We start from the raw sequence: 13,831 nt of genomic DNA, 5'->3' as shown, positions 1-13,831 counted from the left end.
CAGTGTATCCCACGTTGTTTTCAGGACACCACCTAGACAACCAGCGGTTGAAGGACAGCATGCGGCTAAACATGTCATCACTGGTCCGATCAGGCAGGGGGCCAGAGAAAATTTCAGAGTCTGACATTGTTTTGGCAAACTTACACACCGAAGCAACATTAATTTTAGTGACCACCGATTGGCGTAACTGGGTGTCGTTACCGCCAGCGTGAATAACAATCTTACTGTATTTACGCTTATCCTTAGCCAGCAGTTTCAGGTAAGATTTAATGTCGCCCGCTCTTGCCCCAGGTAAACATTTAACTATGGTTGCTGGAGTTTCTAATGCCACGTTTCTGACTATGGAGCTGCCAATTATCAGAGTCGGCTTGTCAGTGGGTGCGTCACTGAGCGGGGAAAATCTATTAGAAACGTGGACGGGTTGGTGGTGGCCCACGGGCTGGGTTCTATGCTTCCTGCGTACCGTCACCCGGCCGGCCTGAGATCCCGGCTGCTCGGGTTCTGCTGGAGGACCGCTACAGGGTGATTCTGATCTAGTTAGCCCCACGCTAGCTAAGTAGCTACAACTATCTACACGCTTTTCAACAGCATGGAGCCGGGCATCCAATTCCGACACCCTCGCCTCAGAATCTACAAAAGTGATACATTTATTACACGTACCATCATCACTAAAGGAGGCAGAGGAGTAACTAAACATCTGACACAGAGAGCAAGAGATAGGAGACGGAGAAGCAGAGACAGAAGTAGCCATAGCCATGCTGAGGCTAAGCTAACTGGATGAGCAAACTGTTCAACACCAAATAAACTGCGTGCGAACTCAAATGGTTCCCTAACAGCTAGGTGCAACAACAGAAAATGTGTGTTTTAGCGTGCTTATGTGCGACAATAACTCAGATATTCTAGTACAGAGAAATTTTATCAGTTTTAGCGAGCCACAAACACCGATCAGCTACACGTAGTGCAACACTGAAAACAGGAAACGCCTTACTGCAGATGCTGCCACCTACAGGATGTCCTGTATATAGAGAGCTGTGATACCCGTCTCTTCAGCACAATGACCGTAACGGGGCCAGGGCAGGTTCTGCGGTGCACTGCCCCCTTTTGGCCCCCATGTAAAACTGCCATTGTTTTGATTTGAATCAAACTGGTGGTAAATAGGAATGTGAGAAAATATCGATGTGGCAATGGATCGTGATATTTTTTCCAGCAATATTATATCGATATTCTAAAGGCGTGTATAACATTTTTGGAAGAATTTAAATGCTTACATTGGTGTATTTTTTTTCTTTTGGTGCCATTAAAATGCCAACCACTAGATGGCAGCTGTGTGCTGTGGGTTTTGTTTCCGCCATTGAAATGTAAATCCCTTTATTATGGTTCATATACCTCATGTTAAACATGTTAAGTATCAGTTAGGACTGTTTATTGAATTTTCCTACAATAAATTCAGCCTAAAGAATGGCTGATGTCGTCTGGCTGAATGTATTGCAATATATTGTGATATATTATATCGTCTCCTGCATCGTGATATGTATCATATCGCCAGAATTTCACCAATACACATCCCTAGAGGTAAATGTGTCCGTCAGCATTTAGATGAAGACTGCTGCACCAACAAAGTCTCCAACGCCGCTTGTTTCTGTGTTCAGGTTTGATGGAAACTTCAATACCAACGTCTCCAAGACCATCTGCTGCGACAGACTCTCACCCACAGTCAACAGCAGAGCTTTTAACCCGGGACGAGACCTCAACTCAGGTGTGTGACACACACACACACACACACACACACACACACACACACACACACACACACACACACACACACGAAATATAGGGGCAATCATTTGCTTTTATAATGTTTAAAAGCTCCCAACATTTGAACTTTTTTTTTTTCTGTTTATAAGTCGTGTATTATTCCAACAATAGTTGTCGTGGTAACAGTTTTCATAAGGGAACAGTTTGATTTTCTCTCCTACTCGGCTTCTGAAAAGTGAACTAAGCGTAGGGACATTGATGTGAAATTAAAATAAGACTTGTTCTAAAGAGACTTTTCTGAAATCCTCCCCAAACCTATTCAAGATCGAACAATCTCCCTTTTGGCCTTTGAACTTTTCTTTTCAGTTGCTTTTGGGCGGTTTTCGTCATTTAAAAGAAAAAATATTTTTTGAAAGGTTTGTTTTACTTGTGACTTTTCCCAGCAGTTATGAAAAATCCAGTGAGTTTAGGTTTAATTATGCTTTTGTGCTCGTGTGTAACCTCCACACCCTCCTTGGTGATGAGAAAGAGCACCAGAAAACAGTTTGGTGTTCACACTTCTGCCAACAAACATTTTATCTGGTTCCAAGTTACTTCACTTCTCACACAAGAACAAAATGGACCAATCTGGTGACCGACACACACACACACACACAAAAACATCTGTTATTTGTCTTCGTCTTCGTCTCGTCTTCGTCTTCCTCCGCTTATCCGGGTCCGGGTCGCGGGGGCAGCATCCCAATTAGGGAGCTCCAGGCCGTCCTCTCCCCGGCCTTGTCCACCAGCTCCTCCGGCAGGACCCCAAGGCGTTCCCGGACCAGATTGGAGATGTAACCTCTCCAACGTGTCCTGGGTCGACCCGGGGGCCTTCTGCCGGCAGGACATGCCCGAAACACCTCCCCGGGGAGGCGTCCAGGAGGCATCCTGACCAGATGCCCAAACCACCTCAACTGGCTCCTTTCGATCCGGAGGAGCAGCGGTTCTACTCCGAGTCCCTCCCGAATGTCCGAGCTGTCCGAGAATGTCTGTTATTTGGTTAATCAATTTCCCTCTGGGATTAATAAAGTATTTTTGAATTGATTTGAATTGTTAACTTTTGTCTTCAGAAGAAAATGTTTAAGCTACAAACGCTTCAATTCATGGTAAAAATACCAACATCACTTCGATACGTGCTGGAAAAATATATTTCTTTTATTTTATCACTCATCAAAGCTTTTTAGTTAGTTGGAATAATTTTTTTAAAATAAGATTTAAAAATATGGAGGAGTTGAGTCCAGGGTATCAATGCTTGTAAAATGATCTCCAATAAATGATAAATCGCCCGCACTTGTATAGTGCCTTTTAGAATCAGATGACTCCAAAGCGCTTTACACTATCATCCATTCACACACTGATGGTGATTAGCTACAATGACTACGTTTACATGCAGCCAATATCCGGGTTATGATCGGGTTAAGGTCGGTATTCGGGTTTCTGAGTTGATCAGAATAACCCGTTTACAAGCATAAATAGAAAGAGTTACCTCTAACTTGCATTACCCGATTTAAATGCGGACGTTGGGGTAGCGTCAGGACGTGTGGACTACGTCCTGACGCAATATGTGTCATTTCCAGTTCTTCTCGTTCCGGTATCCGTGAAAACAACAACATGTTTCCCAGTTCGGAAGAGATAGCGACCGCGTTTGTTTGCGCTTTAGTTTCCTCGTCACTCCAAAAGTGTGGTGCTGTGCCGCGACTCGCCATGTTGCTCCCAACTTGTTTACTTCCGGTGTTCTGGCGCATACAAGACGTCTCGCTACTCAAAAGACCAAGATTCCTTGCGAACAGAGCATGCGCAGAACACACGCTTTGATGGGGATATCCCGATATGCGTTTACACGACCAAGCATTCGTGTTAGAAAAGGGTTACCCCAGGTGTAGTAACCGGGTTTTTAAAAACCCGGTTATGAGCATATCCAGGTTTTTGGCTGTGTTTTCATGGCCGTGCGGAACCGGGTTATTGTGAATATTCGGGTTTTAAAAGGGTTACTGGCTGCACATAAACTGTAGTCACAGCTGCCCTGGGGAGCACTGGCGGAGGAGAGGTTGCCGAGCACAGGCACCACAAGTCCCTCTGACCACCACCAGCAGGCAAGGTGGGTTATCAGGGTTTTTCCTGGCTCAAATTGAGGTGGAGGTGGTACCATCCTGACCATGCGCCAGCACATGCATTCAACTGCCTCACTTCATTTAAAGGCAAACTATTTTTTCGTTAAGTGTTCTAATCTAAGCGTTTGTGGATTAATTGAATATTCCATTTGACAACGTTTTAAGTGAAACAAATTTGGTTTGCTGCAAAATCAGGCTGGGGCGTCCGCCACGCAAATTTGAACGCAGGAAAACCCCTGATTAAGTGTCTTGCTGAAGGACGCAACAGCAGAATTATTTGCCAGGAGTCGGGATCAAACCTATAACCATCTGATTTCTGGACAACCCTTTCTAACTCCTGAGCTACTGCTCCCCCAATGCACACTGCCGTAGTCCTGTTTTGATCAAAGCACTTCACAGATGTAAAAAAAAAAAAAAGAAATCCTTTTATCTTGCAGGAAACAGGGGTTATTATATGTGTTTGTTGAAGAGAATTTGATGTGAAAAGGTAAAAAGGAAAATGGTATCAAAGTCCTTTTCTTTTACATCTGAGGGTCAGTGAATGCAGCACAATTCAGTTGAAGCTAAGTGGAGATAATAAATATGTGGGTGTGGGGTGATTTCCCTCAGAGTTGGATGTGTAACACTCTACAGATCTAAACCTGTGAAAAAGACTCAGCAGGTCAGGCTTTTTGTTGAGAATTTGGAAATTCATGCATACTTTAAAGATTTCAAAACCAACCAAGACCAGGTACAGTTGATTATGTCATAAATAAACTGATTGTAAAAATGCAGGAGACCATGTGCAATACATTTTTTTCCATCTACTGAACTATTCTGGAATTGATAAGGAGTTGGATAGACAGAGAATTGATAATGGCATTGATACTGATCATTTCCTACCATTACCACGAATGTTCTGTTCATCACTCTTGAATTTTTCTGATGGCCCGTGGTAATTCAAACAAGCATGTAAAATGTGCCAGAGTTCGGTGTTAGAGTGGTGTTTTACTGAGAAATAAACAATCAGAAAAACATCCAGGCAGCTCACCTTGTTAAAATAATGCATGGAAAAGTCTGGGTGCCTACAGAAATGCATTTGAAACCCATTTTTAACCCTCCGCTTTCCTCCTCGCATTATTATAGTAGAACGAGAACTTATTTTTATGAATTTTTAGATAAAAAATCTTGCTTCATAAGCACAGTAAAAAATTAAAAAAGATTAATAAAGATAATAATGGGAGACAAAAAACAATAGCTTAATATTTTTATGGAATGATTTATGACTATTGTGAATGATGTGTTGAGCCTTGATTTGAAGGAAACCGTGAATCAAACTGAAATCACAATTCAATCTTTTCCTAAAGTCGTTCAGCCTGCTAGGCTAGGCTGAGCTACTGGTAATGCTAGCTACTGCTAACACTAGCTCGAGCTATGACTAACACTAGTCTGAGCTATGGCTAACGCTAGCCCAAGCCACTGTTAATGCCAGCCATCTTTTGGAGCAGTTTGTGGAAACAGTTAACAGGGGCTCCCTGAGCTGCCTCCGTTTTGCGGCAGAGTAGTGCCATTGTGTTTTATAGCCTAAAGTTTAAAACCCTCTATAGTTGCTCAAAGAACAGTTCCAACTGTAAAAGATTTTTCCAATACCCCTTTAGGTGCGGAAAGTTATTTTTTGACACCACAATATAAAACATACCAGATCATGATCAGCCCTTTCCCCTTGGTCCGTTCATCGCCCTACCTCCTAGTCTTCTTTGGCCAGCAACTTCTCTCTACAAACCTTTCATAACGCCGTCCATTCATAACGCGTCATCATCGGAGGGGTTTTATTTTCTTTACAAGGCCGTCATAATGAGTTCAAGTTACCCCCTCACACCTCCCTTCCCATCTTCTTGTCCCTCACACTCACCTCTCCTTGATCCCCACACTCCCAGTGCATTCAGACTTTCCCATTTGTCTCGGCCCAGTCTAAACAAGCCCACTGCAGAGTGAAGGGGTGGGTGTCTTAAGAACTCCAAGGATAATTGAGAAGGAGAGAATGATGAATGAAGGGAGTGGTGAGAGTGGATTGAAATGGAGTAATTGCAGCAAGGCTTCATTGTATTTCTTCCAGCACCTTCTTTTTATCTTCCATTTTACTTTTTTGGAAGGGTGGGGATGATGGTGGATATGGAAGGCATCAGTACTGATACTGGCAGTTGGGAGAGGACACAAAAAAAACAGGTGGATGAGAGATGACAGAGTCTGAGTGCAGCATGATTACAGCACTAGTTGTTCTTTTTGAAGTATTTCTTCTTGTGTAATTTTAGCCATTTCTCTTCCCTGAGAGGTGCTAGGAAGCATTCATTTGCTGCTACCCCATCCCTCCATCCACCGATCATATATCTTTAATGTCCCCATAGTTAGCCGGTCAATGTTTTGTTCTGGGCCTTTTGACCAACTTGCTTCTGAAATATCTCATCCCTAGGGTTTTTTTTCTGCTCAGATTTGCTGGGTAATGAATGAGTTCTCAGCTGTGTAGAAGCATAATGCCTCTTAGGTCCATGAGGTTTATGTTTCCGTCACAGTGAAAAATCTTCCCTACCTTATAGGACCCAGCTGCAGTCAGTGGCAGCGCATGTTCTGACCACCAGTCCTGCTTTCTGTCATGGGAGCGCGCATCGCTCAACACAGCTGCTTAGTGAGGAAGTAAATGATAAGAACTGCGAGTGATCATGACCTTTACGTATATTTGTGATAATAACACTTTTTTTTTCATTGTGCCTCCTGAATAAGTCATAATTTTGGGCAGATAAATTAAAGAAATTACTTTAAAAAAAGTTTTATCTGAACATGTTAAAGACAAATGTTTTAAAGTCGGAGCGTCAGGATTTTATTATCTGCTCCCTGGTTCCTAATAACGGGTCACATTCCTGCTTTTTTAACCAACAGCATCACAGTTTAATATGGCGTCAGATGGGTGCCAAAGCGTGCACGGGTCCACATTGCGCTTGTGAACAGGACTCGCGCGTGGAAGTTATAACCTCTCGAGTGAAAATATACATGGCGAGAGGTCATTTGTACTGAGAGGGAGCAAACTGTGTCTGTGAGCGCACAAGGATGTGCACAAGTGACAAACTTGTGTGCGCGCGTTGGCCAACGAGCACACAGCAGAGGAAAACATGCGCGCGGCAGCCTCACTGCGCGCACGGTTTCTGATTCTGCTCACTCGGCTGTTGGGAGTTTTGGCACTCTGGAGGCGTGGCCTGTGGCTGATCTTTTCTGTCCTCTGATTGGTACGTTTTTTTCCGCTCCTTACCCCCTACCTCATTGGCCCATTGGCTTCCTCTCGGAGCACAATGGGAGTAGCGGAAAAATAAATCTGATTCAATTTTTAGTAAGTACTGTCATAGCTCAGCTGGTAGAGCCGATGACTTTCACTCGGAGGATCCTTATAAAATTATAATTGCAATTATACAATCAGTAGTTTTATTTCAGTATGTATTTTTCCAGTATCAAAAAGATAATAATATTATAAGGTTAAAGCTTATGTACAGTTTTTAAAACACTGCCCAGCAAACATTCGGACATTTAATGACACTTGAACAGTCATAACTGTAAAAGATATCACTGGAATAAAAACTAATAACCTTATATGTTATCTGTTGTCCTTGCCTAGATTCGAACCCGTATCCTCCGAGTGAAAGTCATCAGCTCTACCAGCTGAGCTATGACAGTACTAACTAAAGATTGAATCAGATTTATTCTTCCGCTACTCCCATTGTGCTCTGAGAGGAAGCCAATGGGCCAATGAGGTAGAGGGTAAGGAGCGGAAAAAAACTTACCAATCAGAGGACAGAAAAGATCAGCCACAGGCCACGCCTCCAGAGTGCCAAAACTCCCAACAGCCGAGCGAGCAGAATCAGAAACCGAGCGCGCAGAAAGGCTGCCGCGCGCTTGTCTTCCTCTGCCGTGTGCTCGTTGGCCAACGCGCACACACAAGTTTGTCAGTTGTGCACATCCTTGTTTTGGCACCCATCTGATGCCATAGTGTAAGCCCATCTAAATGTTTATGAGCATCACTGCTGATACTCAAGACCAGAACTGGATTATTTGTTAATTCTTTGGGCTCGTGCAGTAGTGTGGAAAAACATTATTGCATTTAAGTAGGTGACGTTTGCCAGAATACGTTTAAAGACACTAAGTTGGGGGTCTGATAACTCAAATAATAAATTAATTCAACACATTTTATTTCTATTTAAATGTTGTGTAGAATACTATGTGCTCCCCAAGAGTCCATTCTGTTTAAAAAAAATTCACAAGTGAAAAGTATGCAGAGATCTGCATAGTAAATTCATTATATAGAGTATAATATGGTAGTTTTCAGCAGCTCCTTTAGCCCCAAAATAAACGATAATGTTACGAAACTCACTCCAGTTGCTCAGTGTAATATATAAATCCATTTGTTAAAGACTAGTACTTGGTTTCATTTTTTGTAAAACTGAAAGTGTTTTCCTCCAAAAGACTAAAACTAAGATGTCTGCCAAAAACAACACTGGCTGGAGAGGTGCAGTAGTGACGCAAACATGCCCCATTCAGCAGTTTGCAGTAGCCGGGCAGAAGAAACAACAATTCAACATGGTCAAAAGCTCCAAAAGTAGATTTTGCATGATAAAATAATAATGGGTTGGATTTATATATTGCTTTTGTTGGCACTCAAGTGTTTTCCGTTATTTACGCACTCTCACATCCATACACTGGATGTGATGTAAGCTACTATATAGCCACAGCTGCCCTGGGGCGGTCTGACAGAAGCAAGGCTGCCATTCTGCACCATCAGCCCCTCTGACCAGCGCAGTCGTTGGGTGTAGTGCCTTGCAGGAGGACACAACAGCAGCACGAGACAACCCACTCTACCTCCTTAGCTACTGCTGCCCGTTAGCCCCTTTAAAGGGTTTCTATGCAACTTGTTATGTTTTAAATTATTTTCTTGAGCCAGTATGTGCTATGTGGTCTGTTGGACTTGAGCTGGCATAGCTGGCGCTGCAGTCTGCTTCCAGCACGTTTCCTGCACGTTTTAGATCATAAACACAGCTGATTTGTTTGATATAGTGATGAACTGCTCCTGTAGACTCTAATGCAGGCTGAGGAGACATTTCAGCAGCCTGATTAAGGTGTTGAATTACGAACACACAGCAAGTTTAATTTATAATGAACAGTAGGGGGTGCTAAAAGCTAATAAAAAATCAAAGCTAAAAAAACTAAACCCAACTTGTTGAAGTAGGTTGTCATTGAGATTTTATGAAGTGGTTTATATTCTTTTGCAACAGGTTACCATAGTTTTAGATTTGCGTGTTAATGCACTGAGGTGAGTACTTCAGAGTGGGTCATTTGCAGAAGGTCAGGGGTAAGAAGGTCAAAAGAAACGCGTGTCCACTTGTTTTTATTTGCTCTGTCTGTTTCTGAGAAGATTTACATACTGATGGTAGAACAGATCACTGTAGCCTGACATCTGTATGCACAATCCTTCTTCTTCTGCCAACGCAACAGAGAGGTTCCTGTTTACATGAGCCACAAAGATGGATGTGGTGACTGGGTTGGGGTGATGTATGATCAGTAAAGCTGGCATGTCTCTGAAAAACCCATCCTTTGCAGAAGAGATGTCACCAGGAGTGTTTTTTTTGTGTTGTTTATCGTAACCAACAGTTGTGTGATTTATTCTTGAGGTGTTTCCGACTTTAGGATTCGTTGAGTGTTAAAAGACCAATTAAAGTCTTACTGCAGAAACAGTTGATGGTTGTCATGGTTTCATGAAAAAGTAGAGGTCAAAGAAGCCAACATCAGAACTAAACAAAAAGATAATAAAAGTCAAAGTAGCATACAGCTGCAGCAGTGTTGAGACTAAACTAAATGTCCCAACATTGTGTGAAAGTCCTGTACTCAGAAAATCTCTTTAATTGTGTGGTCCAAACCTGTTTTTCCCACCTTCTCTAATGCAGTGCTGGCTGACAACCTGAAGTCCAACCCGGGGATAAAGTGGCAGTACTTCAGCTCGGAGGAGGGCATCTTTACGGTCTTTCCTGCCCACAAGTTTCACTGCAAAGGAAACTACGAGCACCGCAGCCGGTACGCAGCACACGGAGTGGATCAAGATGTCTCTGTTACACGATGCATGATAATCTAGTCTCCATCACTGCTGCAGCAGACGGGCAGAGGGGAGAACCTCAACAGTTTTATCTCCATCACCCTCATGAGCCCTCCCCCGGCTGCTGCAGGGTGGCCCAGAGGGCGCGTCGCTCTTGTCCTTCATGACCACACATGTCCTTAGCAGGAATGTGGCTGGGTACTTCTGATGGAATTTCACACTCTGTGCTTTTTTTAAATCATACTAAAGACGGCTTTTTATTCTTTCTTTGGATATTATATGGATGCATCTTCTTCTTTTTTTCCCTTTCTCCTGTTTAAATCAACCTTTTGGCGTTAGGCCATCAGAAAAATGACGAAGTTCTGCTTACGTCTCTTGTGAACAAGGGTTTGTAAGCCCATGGTAGTAGTGTGTGCTTGTCCAGCAGACCACACCCACACAGAGGCACCGACACCCCCACTCATATCCCACCCTGCACATGCACACTCACACACCAAATGAACATTTTTAAGTACTTCTAAGGAATTTATTCCAATTGCATCATCAGATTTTTGAATCTTGTTTAGTAAGTTGATTAAAAGTGTTGCTGCCGTTCAGCTTTTAAACTGTCCACTCCACTGCCTTATCAAATCTGAGGAGGTTGTTTATTTATTTTGGTGCACGGTCTTGCAGGCCTGTGTACGTCTCTGCAGTGCGCCCACAGTCCAAACACATTGTTGTGATGGTCGACCATGGAGTGTCCATAACAGACACCCAGCTTCAAATCGCCCGGGACTCTGCACTGGTCATCCTCAACTCCATTGACGAACATGACAAGGTTTGTGAAATGGATTAGTAAAGAGCAAGTTCACTGAAAAAACATGTTTTACTTTTTCATGAAAATGATCTGAGTTTTTCATGCAAGCTGAACATGAAAATTGTCTCCCACACCTATCTCCTCCATTAGCTTCTGATAGAAAATAGACGGTGAAACTCTAGGATTAGGAAAGCTACCCAACTTGACTTGTGACGGGGAAGGCTGTTGTTGTTTTAACGCCCAGGAATCTGCATTGGACGTCTCGGCTAGTGGAAGCTAACCATACCATACCAATTTATTTATTAAGCACCATTTCAAAATAGCATGGCAGCTAACCAAAGTGCTGTACATAAAAGAGGCAAATGCTTGAACAAATCAACAAAACACAATGAAAGCATGAAAATCAGGTAAAATACATAAAATGATAGCATAAATAATCAAGGATAAAAATTCCTACTAAAAACATTAGAATAAGAGAACAGTTAACAGCACTATCAAAAATAAAAATAATGCAATGAATGATAAAAACCATTTGAAGTGGCACAAATAAAACCAAAAAAGCTACAAGATGGTGCAAGGTGTTAAAAGTGAGCTACTGAATCATAAAAACTAAATTAAGAAAAATAAACCCGGTGCTGGATTTTCATGTAAAGTGTCACGGAGGGAAGGCAATATTGAATAAGTGTGTTTTAAGGGCCGAACCGTTAGCTTTAGCTTCTTCACCACACGGCAGAAGCTCCTCTAGGCTTGTGTTATTTGAAAACATCAATGTTGCAAGTCGGTGGTAGAGTCGGGTTGCTGTTATCCAATGTGAGGCGAGGTGTCCAAATATTAGGAAATAAGACTCTAAAACCTGTCGTCTGAAGCTCCAAGACATCGCCTTGCAAGACCAGGTGCCTTGACATTGAGAAACACCCACAAAGTATCCATTCCTAGGCGAGAAAACTGCAAATGCATTGATAAAATGAGTAAACTACTCCTTTAACTGTAAAGTAAATTCACATCACGTGATGAAACATTATGAATATACTGGGAAACCTTTTTTGTGGCTCCTCTCTAGATCTCCATCCTGTCAGTGGCAGAAACGGTTCGCTCCTGTTCTCTAGACCAGTGCTACAAGAGTCTGCTGTCTCCAGCCACCAGCGAGACGAAGAGGAAGATGAGCACCTTCATTTCCAACATCAAGGCCTCAAATGGAGCCACTCAACATGCTTCCGGCTTCCAGAAGGCTTTCCAGCTACTCCGCAACACCAGCAGCCTCAGCAGACACATCCCCAGTAAGAAAACCACACGTTGTCACTCCCAGCGTGTCAAAAGCAAACGCTTGGTCGGCCACCCTCCGCTTCAAACCCCTGACGCCATAAGTGCCCTTTTTCATCACTTAAGTACGAAAAGGGGTTTTCCTCCTTTCAGATCCTAATGCAGCGTAAAACTGACGTGATGGGATGTCCGCTGATGCAACACTGAACCAGCTCATTTAACCGCACCTAAACCTTAACGTTTTGCTATTTATCACCTTCCCCTCTCCCTCATCCTAACCGTAACCCTCTTGCTACCTAAAACGTTACTCTCACTGTAATCAAGCGTTTGTTTCCCCTGCATTCTGACTGTGAATTTTCAGATTTGCCGCCCAGGCAAGGGGAACGTTAGAACATACATCTGGTGAGGGGGAGGTTACAAATACCCTCTACACCTAACCTCCAGGGTGGTAGTTGAAACTAGGGATGCACCGATGGATCGGCATTTGATCGTAATCGGCCGATAGCGCCCCTATCGGTTTTGATCGGAATTTTCAAAATAGATCAAAGCAAACCGATCAGGTAGGGTTGTCACGGTAACCAGTGTAGCGCTAAACCCCGGTAAAAAAAAAAGTTGACAATAATAACCGTCTTGTTTTTAAAAAACTATATTATCTTGGTGGGATTACCGTGGCTGCGGTGTAGGCGCGGTGACCCTTACCAGCCACCGTATCATCTGCAGAAGTTGCCGGCGGCAGATGCGCGCTTTGTTTACAACAAAACTTTCTTGAAGCTAAAGCTGAAATAATGGTCAAAGGAGGAGACGGCAGCGCTCAGGAGGACATTTATTATCCCTCAAAGAAGACAAAGTGGGAAGTACGGGCATATTTTAGATATTTGAAGAATGCCGAGGGAGTTTATAGAAGACGGACGGCTATCCTGTTTGCAGCACGTGCAGAAAAAGTGTCTGTGAAAGGCAGCAATGCTTCAAATCTCATGACACATCTGCGTGACCATCACCCACAACTCTGCAGTCAACGCAAGGCAAGCTAACGTTAGCGTTTTAGCTAAAATGCGTGATCCGAGGATTTGGGTTGAGGGAGAAAGCAACGAGTCGCTATATAAAGCAGCCGCAGCGCCGCTACCTGCATATAAACCGTGTCGCGGACACCGCCATGTTGAAATGACGCGATGCATTACGGGGCTCCCAGGGGCAGATAAGAGTTGGTCTCTCTCCGAGAATAATTATGAATTTAACAATGATTACTGCCTGATGACATTTTCCCACATCTGCAAAGCTCACTGGAAGGACACAAACCGAGGACACTATTTTCCTGATATACGGATTGCTCAAGTAAGGGTAAAAAAGTATCTGATTAGAAGGCTACTTGAGTACTGAGTATCATCTGATCTAATATTTTTAAAATGATGACATCAAAAAGACATAAAATACGAAGTTATGGGCAAATATTGGTATTTTAAAGACTAAAGGGGATAAATGTAAACAAATAAACAACATAATTACAAAATAACACATTTTAGGCAAAATTTAGACACAAACTGAGGACAATATTTCCTGACATACAGGGTTTATTTAATTGTGTGAAAATGTAGCACGTTTAAAAAAAATACCGCGATAATACCGAAAACCGTGGTAATTTTGGTCACAATAACCGTGAGGATAAATTTTCACACCGTGACAACCCTAATACAGACCATTTTAGATTAGGTTACATTTCCTTTATTCCCAGATTATGTAGTTTGTAGCACTCATTATAATGTTGTAGAA

The 13,831-nt window shown here is 42.8% G+C and overlaps 1 protein-coding gene across 1 annotated transcript in view; it reads left to right on the top strand.

Moving 5' to 3' along the window:
• The window catches only part of cachd1 (cache domain containing 1), a 121,886-nt gene that overhangs the window by 73,316 nt on the left and 34,739 nt on the right, over positions 1 to 13,831 (top strand). Inside the window, exons 4-7 of the mRNA XM_015970989.3 lie at positions 1,650 to 1,756; positions 9,863 to 9,989; positions 10,681 to 10,825; positions 11,865 to 12,081. Coding sequence (XP_015826475.3) covers positions 1,650 to 1,756; positions 9,863 to 9,989; positions 10,681 to 10,825; positions 11,865 to 12,081 — 596 coding nt within the window. The remainder of the gene's footprint in view (positions 1 to 1,649; positions 1,757 to 9,862; positions 9,990 to 10,680; positions 10,826 to 11,864; positions 12,082 to 13,831) is intronic.

The sequence above is a fragment of the Nothobranchius furzeri genome, chromosome 8 (genome assembly GCF_043380555.1).
Source record: "Nothobranchius furzeri strain GRZ-AD chromosome 8, NfurGRZ-RIMD1, whole genome shotgun sequence".
Classification (NCBI taxonomy): Eukaryota; Metazoa; Chordata; class Actinopteri; order Cyprinodontiformes; family Nothobranchiidae; genus Nothobranchius; species Nothobranchius furzeri.
The sequence above is the reverse complement of the archived record's forward strand: the minus strand, read 5'-3'. Positions and strand labels throughout refer to the sequence as shown.